Source organism: Dipteris shenzhenensis, chromosome 13, assembly GCF_047967505.1.
Source record: "Dipteris shenzhenensis isolate YYH24624 ecotype China chromosome 13, Dip_SZ_1.0, whole genome shotgun sequence".
Lineage (NCBI taxonomy): Eukaryota > Viridiplantae > Streptophyta > Polypodiopsida > Gleicheniales > Dipteridaceae > Dipteris > Dipteris shenzhenensis.
In genome coordinates, this window is record NC_141608.1 from 10,729,549 (window position 1) to 10,745,189 (window position 15,641).

At 42.3% G+C, this 15,641-nt stretch overlaps 1 protein-coding gene across 2 annotated transcripts; it reads right to left on the reverse strand.

Moving 5' to 3' along the window:
- Nucleotides 1-946: 946 nt before the first annotated feature.
- LOC147895013 (uncharacterized) lies at nt 947-3,921 on the reverse strand. Of its 2 annotated transcripts, none has more exons than XM_087384019.1 (2): nt 3,485-3,921; nt 947-3,129 (listed from the first exon to the last, which is right to left on the reverse strand). In XM_087384019.1, the coding sequence occupies exon 2, from the start codon at nt 3,106-3,108 to the stop codon at nt 1,345-1,347; it is 1,764 nt and encodes a 587-aa protein (XP_087240145.1). In that variant the 5' UTR covers nt 3,109-3,129; nt 3,485-3,921; the 3' UTR covers nt 947-1,344. The 2 variants fall into 2 exon arrangements, with proteins under 2 accessions (XP_087240145.1, XP_087240144.1); XM_087384018.1 differs by having other exon boundaries at nt 947-3,142.
- Nucleotides 3,922-15,641: the final 11,720 nt, after the last annotated feature.

Here is a 15,641-nt window from a genome sequence, read left to right on the forward strand (position 1 = left end):
GGTCCTCAAACTTCTTTTACAAAAATAGGGGCCTACAAGGCAATGACAAATTTGATATTGGCATGGCATGTGATCAATGAGCCTCCATGGGACATAATATCATTCATTACCACATGTAAACTATATAGGTCCCCTCTTTTTTGCTTGCATGATTAAATGAATCATGTTTTGATAATGACTTTAGTGAACCGTTGATACTTAATAACTCTTACAAGGAAAATCGCTCATGTTTCTGAAATGCAAGCCATGTCATGCAATGGTTCCTTAGAAGCAAGACAACAAGAATAGGGAAAATTATAGGATATGATTGCACAGAGTTACAAGTTTAAAGGAGCAAAATTATAGGAATTCTTGATTTTCATGTTTATTAATGGGGCAATGGATGTGAAATGGGCAAGGCATATGCACAAAGACAATTTTGTGCACAACCAAGATAGTAAGAATCTAAAAGCATATATCAGAGTTAAAAGAATAATGAATGGACACATCATTGTCGGTTTGGAAGATCTAGTCCATTGGTTTATCAATTGCAAGAGAAACTAAGAGAAACAACAATCTCTAAACTATCATTTGCCTCATGCTATGCTTTGTTGTGTAGTAAGGATGTAATTCAAGTTGTGAACTATGAAATAATGGAACAAGCGCTTAGCAAAGAGGATTACAATACAAGTCCTTCATCTTGCATGGCTTACACCACAATTCTACGAGGTCAAACTACCACATCATCCTTCAATTACACCAGTCAATACATCTAGAAGGAAATCGACGACGTAGAACTCGTCCACTGTTTAAAAAAGCTGTGTGCTGTTTTTCAGACAACACCGGCAGAATTTTAGAAACCAAAGCCTGACGGCTGAGCTAATTCTGATCACTATTAAGCAGCATAAGAAGCAAAACAATGGCTGCACACTCCAAATGGAAAGGGTTTATTCCACTGCATACAACAATGGAATTTCGATGATCTTACAAATACGATACTGAAGGAAGAACATTCATTTGGTTCGATTGAAACCTTTCAAAGACCCTTTTGCCTTTTGAAATGTTTCCCATTAGCCTGCTGTAGAAACAATAGCAAAACCGTGAAAGATTATTGCTAAGTTTTGTTTTTTATGTACAACCCAAAAGCAAATCCTAATAGAAACTGGAATATAGACATAACAAAGCAAAGGCCTTGCCAATTGACTTCTCTTTTGTTCTTCGTGCATATGACACTAGCAGTAAGTAGGGAGTGCCCTCAATCAAGTTGAGTATGAAGGGGAAACTCCTTTCTTGCCAAAATCTGCAAAACAAAATTTCATATGACACTAGCAATAAGTATGGGACTACCCTCACTCAGACAAAATTTCAGCTGTGTAGAGCACTCTTAGTTGGAGGAACCTGATTCTCAGGAGTACTGGGCTCATGAGCAGAATCAACAGCCTCTATATCAGTATGAGATATAACACTTTCAAAAGCTTCCACCAGAACCTTCACCTTGGTTTCACCAGTAGGAGCCAACCTATGGACAGCTTCTTCTATTGCATGGTTTAGCATCCATTCTTCTGCATGTTTTCTCTCTTGAATCAACTGCTTTCTCAGATTTACAGTCTCTGGATCTTGTTTCTCAATAATTCCAATAGATCTCCTTCGCATCCTTTGGTAGCCGCTCTGCTTTCTACTGTTCATCTTTTCAGCTGAGCCCATGTTGCCCATGCCAACTGATGAAGACTCCGCCTCCTCTATACAATCTTCGCTGGTCTCATCAGCATCCTCCAACTCTTCTTGAATACTAAATTCAGTAGACTCATTTAGTTCATCATCCCATTGCTCATCAAGCGCTCCGGCATCGTGTATTGATTCAGGAGACTGATTCCCCTCATTCTCATCTGAAGCTGCGTTCTGCGATTCATATGTACTGAAAGCTCCTTTCTGCTCTGCGTTGCCATCTGACGCATCGGCATCATATGCTTTTTCCTTCGAGCAAGGGGTCCCGTTCCTTTCATAAACCGACTGTTCATCCGAAGCTCTCTTGTTTGATTCATTCGGACCAAAAGCTTCCTTCTGATCTGCGTTGGAGTCTGAAGATCCATCATCGTATGCTTGTTCCTTTGACTCAGGAGACTCGTTGTCTTCATATTGCCACTGCTCAACTGACGTTCTGTTGAGGCACTCATCAGGACTTAAAGCTTCATTCTGATCTGCAATGGAATCTGAAGCTCCGTCATTGTGTGCTTTTCCCTTGAGTTCCTCAGTCCGATCTGCCTGAGGGGTCCTTGAACTGCTGGTAAAGTGTGCCTCCGGTTTGAAAATCTCGTCGCGGTATGGCTTCAAAACCGATTCACCGTTTTGATGTCCGTTTTGGGACTTGGATTGGCCACCTTTATTCTTGGGTGCAAACTGAGCCTTTAGTAAGTGCCGCTTGGAGATGAGGTACTTTTTGGGTGCAGCAGCCAAAGAAGCTACGTAATCAGGATTGTTAGCAGCACAATTTAGATTCTTGCAAAGCCGAACTGCTGACCGAGTCGTGCAAGCAGAGACCCTTCCGTCGTTACCAATGAAGCAAACTGCTCCTTCGGCAGCCGCTCTGCACTCGCTGCAGAGTGTCGGGGAAGCCTTACCTGATGCGAATTGTGGTGAGATTTGTTTGGGCTTTCGACGTGCGTCTGAATTCTCTTCCGATCCTGGAGCGATCAGTTCGCTGAGCGACTTTGTTGGCGTTTCTTTCGACGGATTGGATTTCAATTCTCCGTCTTTCAGTGCATTTTTAGATACTACGCCCTGGAACTTGAGACCTGCTGGAGTTTTCGGGGACGTTTCACTGAGCTTTCGAAAGGAGTCCACTTTTTTCATCGGAGCGACCTTCATATCTTTGCTATTTTCAGAACTTGCAGATTTGGAGACGAGCGCTAATGGCTTACGATCCTTGTAAACTTCAGAAGTCGGAGATTTGGAAAGTCTTCCTGGCAAAGTTGGTGATGACGGTGGTTTTGGAATTTTGGACGGCGACGGGGATGCTCTAGACGGTCTTTCTCTGTGTCCGAATGCGAGCTTGGGTTCTTTCCCGGGAGTAATCCTTCCCGGGTGATGACCAGCCGTGTCTTTCTGCATTGCAGTACTTGTGACGGACATGTTTGTGCACTTCTGTTGTATCTATCATAAAAGCCTTCAAAAAGATTAGACGACGTATCAGATCCTCCGGCTCCGACTTCTGAGCGTTGTTAGATGAAACGAAGACTTCCGGTTTTCAGCCAAAATGGTTGTTCCCAACGAAGATGCAAGAGCCTTAAGTGGACACGAAGATGCTACGATCTCATCCACCGGAAGCATTAATAAGACTAACCTCAAGGTCTTCTCATCAGAAACAATCATCAATTCGATGTATGGAAAGCTGCTTTACGGAAACATTGACTGCGCAACGCTACACTTTCCGGCCGTATTCGAATTTCGGCTTCCGCTGAAGGCGCAATACTAATCATCACACTGAAAGAGAGCAAAAGCAGCTTACCGCTTCCAAAACTTGTGGACTTGGCCGGCTATCTCCGCAAGCAGAAGAGAGACTGACGAATCAGGACGGGTTGGGCAGCCTGCAGCTCCGCTTGACTCTCAGAGGAGAAGGAATTGATGCGCGACGATGGGGCGTGGTTTGCCTGCTATAAGCTGAGCTCTGCCAATTCAGAAGGACGTTTTGGGAAATGCAGGTGGGGATCTAGGAGACAAATTGTAGGACAGGAAACAAACAGGAAGAGTCAGAAAACAGTGCAACTACACAAGACAGGGGGGAAGGAGATGGATGCCGGAGCGAAAAAGCTGATGAAGGAATGCGGTGATGCGATCAGCGATGGAAGAAGACAAAACGAGGAGGTGGATGAAGTCCTGGGAAGATTGATGATGAAGGAAAAGGGGAGGAGGCGTTAACTGTAGAGTGGGCTCCGGGATCGTGCGAGGCACGTAGCTCACAACAATTACTTGCCGAAACTGAAAAGAAAAGCGGTTTTAGCGGAAGCGTAAAAGCTAGCCAGATTGGCGGGTGGCAGATATAAGTACACGGGACCGCTGAATTTGGTGGCGGAAACTTGGCGGCGCCGCTAAATGTGACCAAAGCCGACGTTGTAGAGGAAGCGTGAAAACACGCCAGATTGGCGATTTGTACACACAGATGGAGGCGAAATTTGGCGGGGCCGCTAAATATGACGATGGACAGCGAAATCCAGCAAGCCTTTAAGGTATCTTAGGTTACTTTAAAAGTGGAAGATTCTACTGTTGGAGTGGCTTTGGGAATTCAACTTTTGCCGCCAGCCGTAATTTTTTCAAATTTCAAACACCCCAACTTTACTCCATGCCACGTTTGGCCACGTGCCCTCCCTTCTATCTTTCTTTCTTCACAGTCCAAATTTTGAAACCCAGAGTACACACCACCACACGGGTGATCACACACCCGAGACTCCCCCAGCACCCCCAAAAAATATAGCGGCAATCTGCCACATGCCAATAGGTCATTGACTCCGCTAATCATGCTAGCATCCATTGGCAGGCAAAACTTCACAATGAAAATTAATGGCAATGTGACTTCGTGGGGCTTGAACCCAACAATTGATGATGCATGGACAAAAGCGTTGCTGTTGGACTATGGCAGTGTGTATTGATCCCCGCCCGAATTATTGGGGCTTGGGCAAGCGGGAGCTTAGTGTGTAATCGGTCCTTACGATCCCCGCCCGAATTATTGGGGCTTGGGCAAGCGGGAGCTTAGTGTGTAATCGGTCCTTACGATTTGGTTAGCTCAAGATTTTGTTCACCCTCCTTTTACACATCCAATGCAATGTCATGTCCACCTCCTGCCACACCCAGCTTTGGGCAGCTAGTGTGTAAACACCCCGGAAACAACTTTGGCTATGAGTAAATCGGCCAGTTTGGGCGCGAGTTGAAATTGATGTACGGAAGGTGGGACTGATGTCTAAGTTTTATTTGGGCTCAAACTTGAGGGTGGATCTTTTCGGAGATGTTGCAAGATGCCCTTCGATTCTAAGTCATGCTGGTCATATCTACGAGCGGCGACGACAATGGCTGTGTGGTTTGTCAGAAATCGAGTGGTGTTTAGAAATGATGTGGCGGTTGGGTTCAGAGAGAGTGTGTTGTTGGGCCTTGTTCAAGCCAATCTAAGTGACCTTGCTAAGATTGTGGGTAAGCAGGAACCCCTTGTTGTTTGAAGGAAGTTTATGTGTTGGTAGGGAAACACTAAGTACCCTATGTGGTGATTATGTCTTGCTGGTCCAACGTGGGCCTAGGGCTCTGGCCGTTATATAGGCCAATTTTTGTAATAATATAAGCCAACAATTTATTTGCAAAAAAAAAAAGTAGCTTATCTTGGTTTGATGTAAATGAATGTTTCATAGCATCTAAATTTTGTAGGCATTTTAAAATTTTGGAACACGCTCATTGGACTTCAAAATCATACGTTACGAATTTTTTACGTAAAAAGACCCTTTTTTTTTTTAACGCAAGATGACCCCCCTGCCTTGTGGCCGGACGTTAAAAAAAGACCCATTTGTGTACATTGTGATCTATCTCGTCAGAGAAAAGTTAAGGCCAAATGTACTAACCATAGTAAGTCCCCAATTGAGAACAAAAATGAAATCTTCATTCAAATTGGGTGGGTATGGGGAATCATAAGCTTGACCAATGAGTGAGAGTCCTCCTTCCCCACGTTGTGCAAGCAACTGAATTTCTTCCTCTTTGAAGGCGACATTAAGGATCACCTCGTAGACCTTTGTTTCTCTCGGAGTGGGTTTATGTGGAGAGAGAGAGAGAGAGAGAGAATATTGCAATGTTAAGTGGACACTGAATCCTCGTGATGGAGTAGGTGTTGAAGCGGTAGCTTAGGAGGTAGGGTGGTGGCCCTCTTGAGCAGTTGCCCGCATTCAAATCCCTTGGGGGATGTTCATAGGGCAGTGCCACAACAAATGTTGGATTAACTGCATAGACTTGTTACAAACCGAGCATATCGAGTTGACAATAAATCTCTTCGCTAATTTTGCACGCGTAGGGAGCCATTGATGAAGCACCTTCCATAGCAAGAAACTCAATTTTCAACCCTGTAACCATACGAGACCTCCTTGAACCTTTTGCGCCACCAAGCAAGAGATCTGTGCAAGCCCCATTTCCTATTCAGATCCGCAAACACAGGCATAACTTTCATTGAGAGCTTCCTTAGGTTGGACCTGCTCAACTGCTAGTGAACTGATTATTTGATCTTTTCGATTGACGCAATTCATGGGCCAGTCAGGGGGAATTTCCTAGGCACTAAATGCACCAGAGCAGACTCTTGAACAATAAGGGAGAATGTACAACTTATATCTCACAGACACAGACTCAAGACCTTAGCCAAGATCTTGTAAGCTTTGTCCAGAAGGGTGATTGGTCTCCACTGTCGAATATCTACTCTATCTCCCCCCTTTAAAAGTAGACATATCCAACCTTTGCTCAGGGAATGAGGAAAAATTCTTGAGTCAAAGATCTCCTGACAGGCTAACCAAAGTTGGAGATATGCTCCCAAAAGCAACTAAAGAAAGTTGGGGCCAAACCATCCTCTCCTGGGCACTTCAGGACTGGAAGAGCCTGAGGGGCCTCCCACAACTCCTCCTCCACAAAAGGCTCCTCTAGGTGTTTGCTAAGGCTCTGTGAAACAACTGAGGGGACATTCTCCCAAACTCTCTTTTAGCCAGAAAAGTGGTGGAGGAGGCCTCATCTGACTGAAAAATCTTGCTATAGAAGGTCGTAGTCATCTCGAGAATCTCATGTAGGTCTAAGTGCATCTATCTCTGGGAGTCCCAGAGATGCTGTAGCTAAATCCCTGCTGACCGTGGTCCTATGGTCTGGAAGAACTGGCGGGTCATTGTTGAGGGTGACCTCTCCACCCACATGGGCTTCACCCAAGGAGGGTTAGTACACCCCTAGTTGGGAAGTTACATTAGGGAGTAACTGTAGGGACGTTATAGCTATCCTTACTACTAGTAACATTTCTATTGTATACACAGTGATCTCAGTTATTTCTATGTTTTGAGTTATCTTTACATCTTTCCAACATTAATCAGATGTAAGTCCGACCCTGGCACTACCACTGCCAGGTCTGGATATGTGTAGGTGTTTTCCAGCTTTTTGGAGACACCATTAACACTATTGGCGATCCTCTACTGTGTCCCAACTACTGTGTCCCAACTCTGACCGCCAGTTGCTACTACATAGCAATTCTACGAAAAGAGAGCATACAGTAAGATATACAATGCACACAAAAAATCGACTAGCAGATGCAACAACTTCCACGAAAATCAAGCATACAATGAAGCATTGTCGCAGCGACAACTTCGCGCAAAGCAGAAAGCTACAAAACCACGTTCAACAAAAGAAATCCAACAAAAATCACTTGAAGGTGGTGGACTATGGTCGAAAGTCCTTCAAGGCTTCTGTTATTGACTTCATTCAAAGAAAATCAGCTGGATAGCCGCGACACACTCTGGACAAGTGAATATACTGTAATGATGAGTGGGGTGCCTACGAAGCTGTAGCTCAAAATCCACAATCAATGCCAAGCAGAGCCCTAGTCCGACTCCTATCCGACAATACAAGGGAGGACCAAGCGGACCGACATCTTACTACACACAAAGCGCAATCAACCACCAAAGACCAAAAGATCGAGAAAGTGCCAATAGACTACTCATGAAAATGCACTAGACGCAACTCTACAATAGCCAGTGATTAAAGTGCTCTATTTTCATCTTACATGGCAAGTACCTTGGTCCATGTTGGATAACTCTCAAGAGCAAATGTCGCCTCGCCGAATTGGCTACACCTACTTCACCAAAAACCGTGCTAGACTAGAAGCGAGCACACAAACGGATGATCAGAGCGACATTTTCCACGATCTAGATTACACACCAAGTGGAACAAGTTCTTCAGACAATTCTGTGCATGGCATAGAAGTAAGTGAAGTATAGCTCGAACTTACCCAATTGATGGTGCAATCACCTATTGAAGAATTAATCAAGAGGAGTATTGCAACAAATTTCATTGCACACTTATTTGTACAAGCTCAAAGGAAACTCGACTTCACCCTTGTTGAAATCAGCTAAAATCACCTGCAAGAAAAGACAAGATCCTGACAGTCATGTTGGACAGTTTGAGACAATATGGGCTGCAAGTGGGTTCGGGGACAACTGTCAGACCTCACCAAAAAAGAGCAGTTTGCAGCAACATTTAATGGAAAGGCAATGAATTGGCTTATGCAATATGGTGTAGCTCATTTTTAATCTTATGGTGAATTGAAAACTACCTTTTTAAGTCATTTTCGTAAAGAAAAAACTCCTGAAGACATACTCAAGAAGCTTAGAAATATGAATCAAAAACATCTGTTAGTTGAAGACGATGCACAAATGTTCAGAAATCTGAACAGGAGGTTGACAAACAATCAACAACCCACTGATGAGCAGTTGGGAGATTATTTCTGTAAAGGACTCAACAAGGAATTACAGACAACAGTGGCTAACAGAGATCAGCTTGGAGGAGTAAATGATTTCAACAAAATGGTTGATGCTGCACAAAGAGCAGAACGAAGACTTGGCACTAAGTCAAGGTCCAAAAAACAAAAGAAGAAAAGACATTTCAACTTTGACACAGATTCTCAGACAGAAACAGATACTCATGCAGAAGAAGAGGAAAGTGATGCAATAGCAAATGACACATGAAACGAAAAGAGTGAAGAGGAAGAGACCTCCAAGGAAAAGGAAAGATAGCGCAAGAACAGAAAAATCAAAAGGTAACAAGAAAATAGACAAGCTCTCTAAGTTAGAGCAGATGATCAAAGAGCAATTGGAAACTTTGAAAATGCCCCCACCTCCACCTAAAATTACTTGTGCATTTTGTGGGAAGGACAATCATGAGAAAGAAAGATGCTGGTATAATGCGAATGATAGGGGAAGAGTTCCTCCTCATGTACAAAACTCAAACAATCAAGCCCCACCTGTGGTAGCCAATCAAATTGCAATAGGTAGCCAAGGACAACAGAGATTCAACAATCCACAACCAAGAAGACCCAATCAATAGAATTGGGGAAATCAACAAGGGCAAAACCAAAATCAACCATGCACATACTGTGGCATAGTGTGAACTTTGCTGCAAGCATCGAGGAGAAAGAGGAATCCCCATTATCAACTATAATGCACGAGGTAATCAAAATCAGCAACAGCAACCACCACCAGGCATGCATATGGTGTACTTGGATCTTATAAATGAGGATTACAATCGACAAACTCAAAGAAGTCAAAGTAAAATACAAGCATTGGCAGTGACCAGATCTAAAGGTACAAATCCCATGCCCGACCTTGGAGATGCACCAAGAATGACAGCAAAGCCAATGAACTGACCCAATCAAGCACGAGCTCTACAGCAAATACTAGAGAATAATGCAGCATCAAAAGCACGAATATCACAACTCCAAAACAAGGGAAAGGCTACGCTCGACCTCGGACAACTCCAAACACAGTCCGACAGTCTTCCGACAAAAAACATCCGACGTCAAGCTCCAGCTAGTCAACTTCACCATGGCAACATATAACACTTTAACAAGCCTCCAGCCACACAAACAAGAGTATAGGAATCCTCCAACCAGAGATATGTTCCAAAAGATAGACAAGATTTGGTGGCTGGACTCAGCACAGCAGCAAAATAGTGGTGACAGAATCAAGATGACAGAAATCAAAGAGGAACAGACAGTTCCAATTCTAGACACCATGCTCAAAAACAAAAGTCAGATACAGGAAAAAGACAAGCATGAAAAGGAAGATCCCACACTCTTCTTTAAAGAGCTTTTGGAGTCCCAAGTTCAAATGAAGCTTGTTCTAGCTTTTAAGCATCAATTATGTCAGAATTTGCATTTTACCGACAATCCTCTACCCACAAATCCAGCCACAGAGTGATGATAAAGAGGAGACCCCCGACATCTACACATCCAGTATTATCAAGTCCCACTCATAGATGTAAATTATAAAAGGCAAAGGATCCCTAAGGTACTGGTTGATGGATTATCAAGTCCCACTCATAGATGTGGATTATAAAAGGCAAAGGATCCCTAAGGTACTGGTTGATGGAGTGTTAGGAGTGAATATCCTCTCTAAGGATCTATTTAAAAAAATTTCTTGCAATGAACTTGCACCATCACCATTTTAGGTCAGAATGGCTCACCAAAGGAGGATACAACCTCTTGGAATACTACGATGATAGGAAATTACTATTATGGGACTCTCCTTCACAGTTACATTTGTGGTACTCAAGATGGAGGAAAAAGATTGTGCATATTCCATGTTATTGGGCAGGGCATGGTTGAGAGCTACCAAAGTGAAATAAGACTGGGGTTCAAAAAGAATTACAATCAGGAAAGGTAAAGAGAAGTTCAAAATAAATCTCTCTTCAAGAAGAAGCTTCCCAAAACAAGCTCAACTACACAAGCAAAGGGAATTAATATGATAGCAAAATTTGAGGAGGATGAGGAAGAAATATTCCTTAGGAGAAATCCTACAGTTTTCCCCATATTCAAAATTGATGTATACAAAATTATTGATCAATATACATGCTCAAATCAACAAGCAGAGCCATCCAACCATGGTAGAACCACACACAGTCGGAAAATAATCGAAACAAGATTCTATCAGCACTAGCATACAAAGTGAAAAGTAGGCCCAACTAGATAACCCACTACATGAGGATACTCAGAAATCAGCTGCATAGGCCATCCTAGAAGCTAAAGCTCACTTTGAAGAACATATGCAAAAGAGTGCTAGAGTCTGACAAGATGACTTGCAGGAGATAAACCTTGGAGACCCCCACAACCCCAAGATAGTTTTGTTAAGTACAAATCTTCAAAATGGCTTTAAAAGACTTATTGACAAAGTATAAGGATGTCTTTGCTTGGCATTATACTGATATGAAAGGAGTAGACCCCAAGTTCTATCAGCATAGAATCAATCTAAAGCAAGATGTTGTGCCAATGATTTAGAGAGGTTACAGAATGAAATAGGGAGGTTACAGAATGAATCCCAACTATGCCAAACAAGTTAAAGAGGAAATTAATAAACTATTGAGAGTTGGTTTTATTTATTCTCTCACACATGTTACATGGCTTTCACCTATTGTGATTGTGCCCAAAAAGAATGGAAAACTCAGAATACGTGTGGACTACAAAAAGCTCAATGCTGCCACCATTACTGGTCCTTTCCCTCTTCCATTTTGTGATTCTTTACTAGATGTTGTAGCAGGACATGAAATCTATAGTTTTCTTAATGGTTTCAGTGGGTACAACTAGATAAGAATGGCACCTAAAGATAAAGACAAGACAGCATTTGTCATTGAATGGGGGGTATTTGCTTCAAATGCTATGACATTTGGTCTTAAGAATGCTCCTCCAACATTTCAAAAATACATTCAGGAGGTATTTGCTGAATATCTTACATCTTTCATGAAAGTTTTCCTTGATGATTTTTCAGTATTTGAGAAAAAAGTGGAGCATCTACAACACTTGAGCTTATGCTTTGCCAAGTGTAGAATGGAAACCCAGCCAAATGTGTGTTTGCTGTAAGTAGAGGAATTCTACTAGGGCACATCATCTCCCAAGATGGAATGGAAATAGATCCAAATAAAGTTTCAGCCATTCAACATGCTAAACCACCCAAAAACATCAAGCAGCTTTAAAGATTTATAAGCCAAATTAAATGGGACTGCAGATTTCTCACATATTTTGCTGACATATGCTATCCTCTCACAAAACTAACTCGGGAAACAAAGCCATACATCTGGGGTGATGCACAAAAATATGCTTTTAATATGCTAAAGAAAATGTTGATGATAGCCCCTATACTACAACCACCTGACTAGACTCTTCCTTTTGAAGTTTTTGTTGATGCTTCTGATCTAGTAGAAGGTGCAATACTTATGCAGCAAAGAACACCAAAGTGGTTCAAACCAGTTTACTATGCCAGCAGAAGCTTAACTAAGCATGAGAGAAACTATGTAGTCATAGAAAGAATAGCACTTGGAATGATCTATGCATTGCACAAATTCAGACATTATTTATTGGGCAACAAGGTACATTTTCATGTGGATCATCAAGCTCTCATTTATTTAGTTACCAGACTATAACTAACAGGAAGATTGGCCAAATGGATGCTTTTGTGCAGGAATCTGACTATAGCATTGTGCATAGGTGTAGAAAACAACATGTCATTACTGATTACTTGAGCAGGTTTTTATCAAAAGAAGCTCCAACTAGCATACCAGATGAACTTCCTGATGCGGGCATTTTTATGGTAAGAATTGAAGAGCTACCTAATTGGTATGATAAAATGCTATTCTTTCTCATTAATGGTTTAATCCCTAAAACATTATCTAGGGATCAAAGAAAGAAACTTGTTTTACAAAGCAGACCTTTCCTAGTCATTACTAGTGTTTTGTATAGAAGAGGAATTGACCAGGTAATCAAAAGATGTGTCCAAGATCATGAGCAGAAATCTATCCTAGCTAAAGCCCATGGAGGGCCAATAGGAGGACACTTTTCTAGAGACATTGCAGGTAAGAAGATTTTGCAAGCTAGTTTATGGTGGCCTACAGTTTAAAAGATGTTCATAATTGGGCCAAAGCATGTTTGCCATGTCAGAGAGATGATAGACCCCTTGACAGTGATAGGATGCCCCATCAACCAATTCTCCCATTGGGACCTTTTCAAAAATGGGGACTAGATTTAGACCCATAAAGCCTCTAGCAAAATTTTCAAGTAATCAATATATTTTGGGTGCCACTGACTATTGTACAAAATAGGCCGAAGCTGAAGCTGTAGCACTCAAAACATGCAAAGCTAGAACTGTAGCACATTTCCTTTATCACAATATTGTCACCATATTTGATGTTCCTATTGAAATAGTGTCAGACAAAGGAACACATTTCATCAACAAAACTATCAAGAAGATGACTAAAATGCACATGACGCATAAAAAGTCTATAGCCTATTATGCCCAAACCAATGGGCAAGCTAAAAGCTCCAATAAACTGATGAAAAAGGCCTATAGAAGAATAGTTGTTGATCACCCTAAGGATTGGGATCATCACTTGGATTCAGTGCTAAGGGCACTAAGAACAGCACACAAGGTTGCAACTGGGTTAACAACTTTTGGGTTGGTATATGGCTATGAAGGAGTAGTACCTATGGAATTTCTAGCAGGTAGCCTGAGAGTGGCAATAGATAATAAATTATCTCCAGAAGATTCAATCAATGCAAGATTAGAGAAACTTCTGCAATTGGATGAGGATAGGCTCACAAGTTCACATACTGCTGATATAATTCAGAAAAGGAGGGCAGCATGGATAAACAGAAACATAAAGTTCAAATTGTTCAAAAAAGGTGATTTAGTATTAATGTTTAACACAAAGTTGGGGAAAATGCCAGGAAAGTTCAAGCTCAGATATGATGGTCCCTTCAAGGTACTTGAGGTTTTTGAGCAAGGTACCTTCAAATTAGCTGACCTACATGGGAACGTATTTGACAAACAGTCAACGGCGGTTTCAGGCTCAAACCTTATATTAGACTTGACCCCACTCAAGCAAAAATAAACACGATCTCTTTGCAACTCTGCAAAGACCTCAATCACGATCCTGTATATGTTAGCTCTTCAGATTGAAAAATTTATCTTTACCAGCCTCCGATTGCAGGTCCGCCGACACCAGTCTGACAGGTACACATGAAACGTGTTGTTTCATCTACAGCAACATTCAAGTATGCTCTAATCTAGACCAACCCAATTCAATCAGTGATGCAAGTATGCCAAAATTCAAAGAAGCATGCAGAGTGGTGAGCCTGGCCCCAACAATACTTCAACAACCATCCGATAAGAAAACATTTGACTCCGACTCTGACTCTGACTTGCATCCACACAACACATGCGCTCCCCCCATCCGACCTCACCCAGACTCACATCCGACTCTAGCACTCGCTCTTGCTCCGCTTCATGCCGAAGGGGACACTCCGTCTCCAACCCGACTACTTTTTCACCATCCAGCTCCATTTTGACATATTGAAGAACTTTCGACAGCTCTCCGATCCTGCTCCACCAACAAGGAAATATGTCTCATACATACCCAACTCTCCGTACTGACGGAACAGCAAACAAACGTACACGATATGCATCGGGACATTATCAACAAGACTCTTCACTCGAATGAGGCTCACACCTCCACATTAGCCATTCTCACCGGCCTCTCCTCGATGAACTCCATCATCACAAATACATCCCACAATGCTAAATGCAAGCTGATAAGCAGTCCCTCACACACGCTAAAAATCATTGGCAATTCATTGCATGCACCACTGACGAACCGTCCCTTGAAACACAAGGTCGACAGAAGCTTTTCCCATGAATCCCCGCTACATATGGTGCCCAAATGTGGCCATCGCCTCACATTTCCTAGCACATCGGAAGAGCCCGAGCTCAACCTTCACCGGTTCCTGTATCACTTTGACCATATAGGCATAGTGAATGGCTGTAAATCCATCATATTTCAGCCTATCCACAGGATATCTAGCTCTAGTAGACTTGCGCAAAATAGGCTCACTTCTAGGTGCTCTCAAAACATCCCTGGTCAACATCCCTGGTCTTCCTTACTCCAGGTGTAACAATAGAAGGAATACCCAACTCATCATCAATGCTTTGTTTAGAGCCACTGGATTCACCATCCACATAAGAGTGACCTGCATTCACATCAAACATGGGCTGATCTACCCCTTTTCGTGATACCTGCGTACCACTATCTGCATTGCTTTGAGGAGATTCTCCTGATCTCAATCTGCCTGTCCATGGCAAAGTATGTGAACCACTGCTAGAGGACACTATAGGTCTTCTAATATTTTGTGATTGCTCATGTGAATTCTGTGTAGCATTACCATTTTGTGCATCTACATCAATCATCACATTTATTGGTTTATACCAGCTACTCATCTCATCAAAAACAACATCTCTGCTCACTGTAAACTTACGAGTAGAAGGGTTATAGCATCTATACCCTTTCTGCTACAGAGAATAACCAATAAAGATGCACTTCTCAGCTTTGGGATCCAACTTGGACCTCAACTCATCTGGCACATGAACATAGGCAATGCAACCAAAAATTTTCAAATGTGAAATATCTGGTTTCCTACCAGTATACATCTCCTCTGGCATCATGCCATGTATTGCTGTAGTGGGAGTCCTATTCATTATGTAACCTGCTGTAGCAACTGCTTCAGCCCAATAATAATCTGGGAGGTCTTTTTCATTTAGCATGGCCCAAGATACCTCTCCAATATGCCTGTTTTTCCTTTCTGCAAGTCCATTTTGCTGTGGGGTATGACTGCATGAATATTGCTGCTTTATGCCATGCTCCTGCAGGAACCTTGCAAACTCATTTGAGATGTACTCTCTCCCTCCATCTGACCTTAGGCATTTTATTTGCAGGCCTGTTTCTTTTTCAACCATAGCTTTAAAAGCTTTGAAATGCCCAAACACTTCACTTTTCTTTTTCATAAAATGCACCCAAACTTTTTTGCTGTAGTCATCAATAAAAGTGACAAAATAATGATAGCCTCCAATAGATGC